At 47.8% G+C, this 10000-nt stretch overlaps 1 protein-coding gene across 12 annotated transcripts in view; it reads right to left on the bottom strand.

Moving 5' to 3' along the window:
- Positions 1 to 10000, bottom strand: part of rap1gap2a (RAP1 GTPase activating protein 2a) — a 72458-nt gene that overhangs the window by 11111 nt on the left and 51347 nt on the right. For 8 of the 12 annotated variants that reach the window (XR_012986558.1, XR_012986559.1, XR_012986560.1 and 5 more), the window contains 13 exons: positions 7974 to 8009; positions 6024 to 6056; positions 5501 to 5719; positions 4807 to 4910; positions 4411 to 4489; positions 4237 to 4290; positions 3445 to 3528; positions 3072 to 3172; positions 2677 to 2806; positions 1735 to 1890; positions 1284 to 1355; positions 1081 to 1167; positions 633 to 773 (listed from right to left, as the gene is read on the bottom strand). Coding sequence is in view for 9 of the 12 variants with exons in the window: in XM_076282653.1 (XP_076138768.1) it covers positions 633 to 773; positions 1081 to 1167; positions 1284 to 1355; positions 1735 to 1890; positions 2677 to 2806; positions 3072 to 3172; positions 3445 to 3528; positions 4237 to 4290; positions 4411 to 4489; positions 4807 to 4910; positions 5501 to 5719; positions 6024 to 6056; positions 7974 to 8009 (1296 nt within the window). In the remaining 3 variants the exon portion in view is untranslated. Of the gene's footprint in view, positions 178 to 632; positions 774 to 1080; positions 1168 to 1283; positions 1356 to 1734; positions 1891 to 2676; positions 2807 to 3071; positions 3173 to 3444; positions 3529 to 4236; positions 4291 to 4410; positions 4490 to 4806; positions 4911 to 5500; positions 5720 to 6023; positions 6057 to 7973; positions 8010 to 9465 lie in introns of those variants that run through there. The other 4 variants (XM_076282655.1, XM_076282656.1, XM_076282658.1 and 1 more) reach the window with 4 other exon arrangements.

Here is a 10000-nt window from a genome sequence, read left to right as displayed (position 1 = left end):
CAAACTTAAGAAATGAAGTGCAACAGTCTAATCTTCCAAAAGACAAAAGTGTTATTTAAGCAATGCGTGTTGTCATAGCAGTTGGGAGAAGTAGTAGACAGTCATGGCAGTAGCACAGATCAGCACAGCGCAACCAGTCGACGTAACGGCGACGCTGACAACACTGCTCCACACTGCCTGTAAAAACAAAAATTGTCAGAAGAGGTTTGTGTGTCTGTGTATGTCTGTCTCTATCTGTGTGTGTGTGTGTGTGTGTGTGTGTGTGTGTGTGTGTGTTTGTATGTGTGTGTGTTTTTCTGAGGGTGGAGACAGACATCATGGAGGGAGTCATGTTGGATCAGCATTAGCTCAGGGAAACCTTGTGTGTGTGTGTGTGTGTGTGTGTGTGTGTGTGTGTGTGTGTGTGTGTGTGTGTGTGTGTGTGTATTTGTGTGTGTGTGTGTGTGGGTGTGCGTGTGCGCGTGTGTATATGTGTGACAGAGTGGTTAAGACAGCAGGCATCAGGAGGCTGCTGTTGTGACTGCTGTCTATCTGAGCGACTGAGGCGAAGCTCTGAGACAGGGGACTGGAGGAGGCCTGGGCAGGAGGCAGGTGGCAGGAGGCAGGAGGCAGGTGGCAGGTGGGGGTCTCACCTTAAAGGACTCCAGCAGGCCGCCGTGGCCTCCGTTCTCCAGCTTGTCCTCGTCTCCAGCCGAGCCCAGTCCCAGCGTGGCCTGGGTCTGCCTGTGCAGCTCGTCGTGGAGGTTGTCCAAGAGTGCTGCCCGTGTGCGACCCTGCCATTTACACAAGCACACACACACATGCACGCACGCACACACACACACACACACACACACACGCACGTACGCACACACACACACACACACACACACACAAACACACACACACACACACACACACATACACACACACACACACACACACAAACACACACACACACATACACACATACACACACACGCACACACACATGTATAAGTAAAGAGATTAACATAAACCACACACACAAACACACACACCAAAAAAAATCACACCTTTTAAGTTTGTTTTTCAACAGAGATCAGAGGTTCTCATTCTCACCTCCAGCTTGGCAAACTTGTCAGATTTATAGCAGGCGTTCTCCGCATTCATCAGTTTAGTCAGCAGGAAGTCGCGAAACTCAGGCCCCTGGAGGTGACAATTCCCACAGCGTCAGACAGAAAGTCAGACAGAAAATCTCCTGAAAAACCTCTGCGCCATTCGCTCGCTCAATAAGACCGCGCAGCCCATCAGGGGCGCCTCACCTTTTTGAACACGGCAGGGTTGGGGAGAGGGGGGCCAAACGCGGGCACGTCCTCCCTCGCCGTGACTGACACCTGCGAGGGGAGAAAAGGGGCGGGGTTGGCAGGCGGGACTGCTGAGCGACTAAGGAGATGCTTCTATTCTGTGCCAGTGGCTGGATGAACCCGTTGTAATCCTATTGCATAACAATACAAAGCTCTTAACTTCCTCTCCATAGGTTTGGAGTGGGCCCAGGGGAAGCTTATCATAAATAGAGGCATGTGTGCATGTGTGAGTGTGTATGTGTGTGTGAGTGTGTGTGTGCAGCGATAACAGTATGTGTAGGTGGGTGCATGTTTTATGTATTGCGGCTAGTGCTCTGCATGGTTGTGGTTTATCTGTGCATGTTTGTCTGAGTATCTAAATAGTACTGTGTTGTTGTTGTTGTTGTTGTTGTCAGAGTGGCATCGTTACCTTGTAGGTGGTGTGATCAGTGCAGGGGTTTTCTACTTGGACCAGTACATAGGCATGGAGGAAGTTGGAGGCAATCATATCGGGGACAAAGGGAGTAGCGTCCTCCTGGAAGACCGTCGCCACAATGTCATTCCCAATATGCCTCTTCCTCTGGAGCTGCACAGAGAGAGAGAGAGAGACAGAGAGAGAGAGAGAGAGAGAGCAGTGTGAGAGATGGCTAGAATACTGACATTATGAGTTAGCAGACTGGCAAAGAGAGGAGAGGATGAACTGTAGGTGTTCAGCGAAGTCCTTGATGGCCGTGTTGGACATAAGCACATTATGAGGAGGCACTGTGTGTGTGGACAAGAGAGAAGGGTTATGCCAGGCCATGTTCCAGCACGCTGCTGAAGCACATTAAGGGAGGCATCTGAAGAGCCAAGAGATATAAGGAGAGTGTACAGGTGCAGAACAGGGCATACTGTCTGGCAGCTCTGAAATGCTTCACTGATAACGAGAAACACTTTTACAGACAGTTTATTTCTCAGCAGCATTGTGTGTGTGTGTGTGTGTGTGTGTGTTTGTGTCTGTGTCTTTGTGTGTGTCTTTGTGTCTGTGTCTTTTTGTGTGTGTGTGTGTGTGTGTGTGTGTGTGTGTGTGTGTGTGTGTGTGTGTGTGTGTGTCTTTGTCTTTGTGTGTGTGTGTTTGTGTGTGCGTGTGTGTGTGTGGGTGTGTGTGTGTGTCTTTGTCTTTGTGTGTGTGTGTTTGTGTGTGCGTGTGTGTGGGTGGGTGTGTGTGTGTGCGTGTGTGTGTGTGTGTGTGTGTCTTTGTGTCTTTGTCTTTGTGTGTGTGTGTTTGTGTTTGCGTGTGTGTGTGTGTATGTGTGTGTGTGTATGTGTGTGTGTGTGTGTGTGTGTGTGTGTGTGTGTGTGTGGGTGTGTGTTCTCTGTCCTTATCCAGTACCTGTTGGACATCTCCCTCTGTGAAGGGCAACTTTGTGGAGACGTGGAACATGATTTCCCTCTGGCGAAAGGTTGTGTACACTGACTGCGTTCCTGTCTGACCGTGAGACACATCCAGCCCACCACGGAACCTGTGAAAAGACAGAGAGCATGATGTTTCATTTCATATACAATACTAGCCTGTTTTTTTTTCAAATTTGCTAACAGGTTAGTTAAAAAAAATATAGATGAATAAATGTAAATAAATTAAATCATTGGGCTTTTATTTGTCATCTGACACCTCAGAGTAAGAAATAAAACAGCATTATAACTCCTGCACATCATTTTAGTTAGTCAGTAGTTTACTTAGTCTTCTCCCTTGAACTAACAGTGTTTTTTAATGCACTTGAATCTAACCCTTTGAAATCCTGGAGCTCGATGGTGTCTCCCATGATACCAAGGAACTCGGTGAAGGCCGGCGTCTCCTCGTTGTTGCCAAACAGCTCTTCCTCTGAAGTCTGGGGGAGAAAAACAGTGAAGGGTTGGGAGTGGGGAGGAATGGAACACTGTGTTAGCGGACGATAAGCCTCTTCCTCATTCTCTGTAGCAGAGCAAACACGCTCAGCCATGCTGCTGGTGATATCGCTGCTGTGCTCACATTTAGCTTTTATGATATTTGACTACACAACACACTGGCGTTTAGTGTTTGCTAGATCAGTTTCCACAGTGCACCCCGGCGAGGAGGGTGCACACGACGGCCCATTCCCCATGAAGACACACCCACACTCACCTGGCCGAACTTCTGGTAGATGACACCGAACTTGAACGTGTTGTTCACCTCGTGCTCGTCGTAGCTTACAATCAGCTGAGACCCCTGGACGAGGCCAAAACAGGATGGGGGGGAGGGGATGAGAAAGAAGGACAGGATTGAAAACACGCTCATGAAAAAAGATGGAGGCAGAGGAGTTAGCATATGTGCCTCAGCCAGCGCTCCATAATTCAGAGGGCCCTTCTCCCGCTTCTCCACGGATCAGAGAGCAGCATGGCCCGGGGAGAGAGAGAGAGATGGGGCCCATTTGGAAAGAAGCTGAGACTACCAGCTGAGAGAGGAAGAGAGAGAGAGAAAGAGAGAGAGAGAGAGAGGGAGGGAGAGAGGAGAGAAAGGGAGGGAGAGAAAGAAAGAAAGAGAGGGAGAGAGAGAGATGAGAGGGAGAGAGAGAGAGAGGAGAGAAAGGAAGAGAGGAGAGAAAGGGAGAGAGAGAAAGAAAGAGAGGGAAAGAGAGAGAAGGAGAAAAGGGGAGAGAGTGAAAGAAAGAAAGAGAGAGAAAGAGAGAGAGAGCACCATAGCAGATGGGCTTGAGAACATCCCCCAGAGCGAACACACAAACCTGACCCCGTAATCCAAACGGACTCCGAGGGGATCTGAGGTGACTAGAAATAGAGCAGTAAAAGCAGCCATGGAGGACAAGAACCAGACAGTGTTATACCAGCAGCAGGTCTAGCCACAGCACACATCTATTCATACTGGTCTTTGCGATGGAGGGAGGGAGGGAGAGAGAGAAAGAGAGAGTAATAGACTCACCCTGGGGTAGAGGACTGGATTGAACTTCAGGCCGGTGACATCCTCACAGAGCAGCTGAAACACACAGGCACAGGTCAGATGAAGTCACACCTTAATGCTCTAAATAGAACTCCCACAGTTTGGTTGTCGGTGGTGTGTCAGGGTGAATTGATCTGGCATGGTGGAGGGGCAGACCTTGGCTATCTGTGGCACACTGGGTAGTTGTGTTAGCCCAGCAAGGGAGATCCTGTCGTGGAGCGTCTTCGTCTTTGACCTGTAAGGACAACACACACACACACACACACACACAAACACACACACACACACACACACACACACACACACACACACACACACACACACACACACACACACACACACACACACACACACACACACACACACACACACACACACACACACACACACTTAATGCACTTGGGGATGGAGTTCCACACACCTTTATGGGTCCGAGCATTGAATCCACTCAACATGCAGACTATGTGCAGCGAGACCCTGAAGGCCCTTGGCCTCGGGATGGAGGGCTAATGGAGTTGGGGGATCTGGAGGTGATCATGAGCCCAGTCCTACCTCAGAATGATGCGCAGGAACTCCTGACCCTCAGCCTCCTCGTGTTTCAGGGACATTATGAGGTTGCCAACACTGCTAGCTGTGCAGTAGTAGTTTAGGTGCTCCTACAGGAAGGAGGGATGAAGGGAGAGAGCAAGAGAGAGAGAGAGAGAGAGAGAGAGAGCAAAATTAAAAGAAAAATGGACAGGCAGGAGGAGAAGAATGAGTCATATCCTATTTTAGTTTCTTCTCTAGCTAATAGTCTAGGGCTCTGTACAGCGGGGGAAGCCTGACGTTCCATCACAGTGATCATGACAGTGGAGGAGTCATGTACTGCTCACTGTGAGTGTGCACCACCCTTTTAGTCACCCTCTCCGCCTGGGCATTGGGACAGCTGGCCAAGGACGGCTCAGGAAGTCTGGCTGAAGTGAATACACAACGGCCAGCAACACAGACAGACTTTTAATGACGAGAACAACAGAATCCCCTGAATGTTTACCCATTAAAAAAGGAGAAAATGGGGATATTTATTTAAGAGTGGGCATTTTTATGCGGGGAAAAAACAACCCCTCAAATGTCTTGTGCTTTCAAGCATGTTGGAAATGAGACTGACAAAAGCCTAATTGGTGACTCCAGTGCATCGTGACTGTATCCCCAGCTCTCATTATTCCTGACTGAGGGACTGAGACGAACACCTCAGCTCACAGTGGCTCACCCTGCCCAGGAAGTGCTTGCGGTAGGCCCGCGCCATGCTGTTGCACTCCAGCCGGTAGCCGAATCCACCGCCGGGGCTCATGCCCTCCCAGTCGTCCTCCTCGCAGAAGCTGCTGTCCGACGAGGTGGGGGTGCCCACGGGGGCCTCGGCGTCCTCGATCCAGTAGCCCCCAAACTGGGGGAGGATGACCTGCGGGTAGGGGCCGCCCTTCTCCAGAACCTGTGGATGGGACAGATGGAAGGGTGGATGGACGGATGAGTGGGTGTTGGAGAGGTTAAGGGGCCCTGTGTTGAATGTGGATGAGGTGGCATACGTTTCTAAATGTGAGCAGTGTCAGTGTCAATCAGCAGAGCAAACAAGTCGAACAAATAAAACCACTCGTGAAAAGGGCAGCATTGTGTAGTTACTGCAAATAAACCTTGAACTTGTTATTGGGTCCTTGCGACAGCTGATGTATTTACTGTGTGACCAACTGTGTATGTGTGTGTGTGTGTGTGTGTGTGTGTGTGTGCACGTGACTCACATCTTCTATCCGGGGGTAGGGGATGTAGTCATCCTGTTGAGAGAGAAAGCGAGAGATGATGCTGAATACTGATGTGTGAACAGACAACTAATACATCAATGAGCTCAGCCAAAACTACCGCCATGACAGGAATGAATGGCATAAATCAGTAGGTGGTCACGGTACAAATCACGAACAAGGATGACGACACCAAGCGCACCAAGTCTGAACAAACAGGGTATGAAATCTTGCCAACCCCTAGACCGACCCATAAAAAGCGCTTCTTTATTTTCGGAAAGATAATACTTCCATCTGCAGTTTAGCGAGACCTCGAGGCGGGTTTCATGAGCCTACGCTGGGTATTATGCTAGAGAGTAAAATCAAATCTCCATCTCATAAAAAAGCGCTTCACGGGGAGTGAGCCAGAGGTTAGCAGAGGTGAACAATCACAGTAATTTGTCATGGAAGGAAGCGGGACGGGAAAAAAAAAATAGGAGGGTGGATAGACAGGGGAGGGGGGGGGGGGCATTCAGCGGCACAACCAAAGGGGAACAGCTACACTGAAACAGGGAAAAGGGACACAGCAGTGGCGCGAACTAGCCTTCAGCCACTGCTGTGAGGAACGTGACTGGACATAGCATTCCGCACCTTATGCCTCTGGGTCGGTTTAGTCTCCTCGGCCATGGGGATCTGGTCCCAGCGGACAGCGTGTCAAAGAAGAAGAGGAGGAGGTGGTGGAGGAGGAGGAGGAGGAGGTCAGTGTTAAATAAAATATTCCCGCAGGAGAAAACTGATGCAAAGATGACTCGTGTGAGCGACTCGGACCTGCTCACATGGTAACAAGCTCTATTTGTATGCTCATGGGAGTATGGATTTTCTGTTGACACATCCTGAATTGCACAATAAGTGGTGCCAGGCTGGACTGAAGTGTTTGTGGAAGAAAAACCCTTTAGTACACATTAGATAAAGTCGGGATGGGTGGTTTAAAAATAAATATGGGTGTAGTAGCCTAGTGCTAGGCTACCTACTGTATAGCTCACAAAGCTCTAATGTTATAGCCAATTATATGAATCCACCAATCATACAAGTAGGACTGAGGACAAGAAGGACTCCTAACTCTTGTAGACATTTGGAGTAAGTGTGAGTCAGTATGTCTGAATAAGTCGGTTATTAGTTAGGAGCATCTTGGAGCAGAGTGTCTGTGTGCTGCTGCGTCTCTAGGGTCCTTAAGTGCCACCGCCTGATCCCAGCAGGCCCTCCACTCGATACACCCCCAAGACACTTAGCTCTCTGATCATCCATTTGAAAACAGTGCAAGAGTCTTTCAAGCTTGTGTCTTCCATTGATAGAGGGAGGGAGACAGAGAGAGAAAGAGAGAGAGACAGAAAGATGTGCTGGTCGATGTGAGCGTCGTTAAGAACACACTGTAGGATGAGACAGCCGCCACCACAGTGTCCTAGCACAGACTAAAGCAGCCATTGGCACATATTGATCCATTTCCACGGTTCCTCCTAATGTTTCCCACTAAACCCATGTGGAGCATGGGGCAGAGTGACAGTCAGTGCCCCTCCCCTCCCCTCCCTCCCTTATATCGCCCACTCACAGAGACCTGCTGGAGCTCGACACGCACAGAAATCTATGCACTCCAAATGGAGCGTTCTTTCAGCCCTACTGGGCAATTATTCAATCAAGGCCACAGATTGAAGCCTGTGGTCCCAGGTTTCAGAGAGAGAGAGAGAGAGAGAGAGAGAGAGAGAGAGAGAGAGAGAGAGAGAGAGAGAGAGAGAGAGAGAAAGAAAGAAACATTTCAGGGACGCGAAACTGAAGGACAAAATAATTATTCCCTCTGCGGGTTTCAGAAGTGCGCTTGATTAAAAAATTTGCAGAAATAGCCAAAACACAGAGTATGAAGCTGACATATGGCCAAGGTCTGCAGGGCAAACACACCACTGGGAGAACAGTCAGCCTTACCTGCATCCTTTCCAGCATGTCGAAGAACTCTGCCGACTGAAACAGAAAGAGAGAGAGATGATGAGTTTAACAGTCGGATACAACACCTCATAAGGTCAGGATATTTTGTATTATGAAAAAACTGCAATCATTAGTTATAATGAAGGGAAATGCCAAATAATGTTTAAACATTTTAAACGTAATGTGAAGGATGGGACACCTGATTCGATACTTGCAATTATAAACAAAGCAAATCAATCTCGAAAACATTTTTTAATAGGCAAGGTTATTGCTGTGGTTAAAAAAAAAAGATGATTAAAGATGTTTTATGGTTTTATGAAAGGCCAAACAATAATATCCTGTTGCTGCTCAATGTTTATCAATGTTCAATATTGCTCAAATAAATTGCCCAAAGTCTTGTGTGTAATTAGCCAATAGCAGTCTTTCTGCCACACACCCAGGGCCTGGCAAGCAGCCATAAGAAGATAGCCTCTCAGTGGACACATCTCACACGCCCATGTAAACAAACAACAAAAAAAGAGGGGATAAAGAAGAAACTAATTTGCAATCTTTTGATATAACTGCATTCTGAGAGTTCATGGCCAAAGGAGGCTGGTGAATAGATAGATAGATACTTTATTGATCCCCAGGGGAAATTCAAGCATAGCATCAAGAATAGTAATGAAAGGAGGCACATTTTTGTCAAGGGAGTGTTTTATGTCCTGTGTGGACACACACACACACACACACACACACACACACACACACCTTAAGCTTAAAGGAACACAATTGAAGAATTGACATCTAGGCCCCTTGACGTCAACATTCAACACCATTTAGCGCTAAGACATGATACATGAACATTATATAAAAGCAATATCAAGCGTTCTGGGCATGCTTTGGCAGTCAGAGACTTATACATATGTCAGTGTAGAGTTGAGAAAGCCGTTAATTTATGGTAAATGAACTGCATAATGTTCCATTAACCATGTAAGCAGCCTTAACTTGTAAGACAAGTGCAACATTCCTTTTACTTGTACCACAAACCACATAGTAAAACATGCCTTAAAAAACACTGTAAAATATGCTTCACAATCTGTCAGGAAGCATTAGAAAGGAAATCCCACACCCTCTCCGACAGACACAGATAAATAAAAGAAGAAGACAGCAGAACAGAATGACTTATGAGCATCAGGTGGCTAATCTAGATCCATCACATCACAGAGTTCTCATATAGGCTGACTGGAATGACAGGCTGTGCATGCACATATGCAGAGCTGAAGAGGTCTTTGACACTGTGAATAGGCCTACTGAATACACAAATGCTAAAATCCCTCAAACATTTAGTCCTATGATTACTGCAACATTAAACAATACATCTAAAGGTAACACATATCCATAACTGAATGAGCCATAATGCTTTAAGTAAGCAAAAGGAGAATTTGAATTATATACATTAGATACATCCACCACGGCATCTCTTTAAGCCCTGTTAAAAAAAAAAAAATCTCACCTCACTTCACCTTCAAAAGCAGCACATCAGACTCATAAAAGAAGGGTCTTCCACATACGATTCCTCGCTGCGCCTTTCTGAAAGACACCGTCGGTGTGTACACACCAGGTGAGAATGCCACTCAACCAGGGGGAGGGGGGCAGGGTTAATATTTAACCTCGTACATCAGCTAAGAACACGAGCAGGTCCGCAGTGTAAACAAAGCGCGACTCACAAGTGGCTGGGCTTTGCCTTGATAACCTTGGAGATGTGAATTCCCACCAGCAGGGCAAGGTCTGGCCAAGCGCGACACTCGGCAGCTGTGTCAAGCTTCCATAGGCATTGTGGGTAATTATCAATCAGCTACGGCAACCAGGTGGAAGTGGTGGAGACTGTGACGAGATGAGGAATGAAAGGTCCAACAAGCCGCAGCAGCGAAGCCTTCTCGGACGTGTGTGTTTGTGTGAGAGAGAGTGTGTGTCTGTGTGTGTTTCCTCTTATGCCATCGCTGTTCCATGCAGTGACGCTCAGCGAGAGTTCTTATCTGACGCTGCCG

The sequence above is a fragment of the Alosa pseudoharengus genome, unplaced genomic scaffold (assembly GCF_046254945.1).
Source record: "Alosa pseudoharengus isolate Yale_2024_CS ecotype anadromous, Long Island Sound unplaced genomic scaffold, YU_APseudo_1.1 YU_APseudo_1.1_scf_13, whole genome shotgun sequence".
NCBI lineage: Eukaryota > Metazoa > Chordata > Actinopteri > Clupeiformes > Clupeidae > Alosa > Alosa pseudoharengus.
The sequence above is the reverse complement of the archived record's forward strand: the minus strand, read 5'-3'. Positions and strand labels throughout refer to the sequence as shown.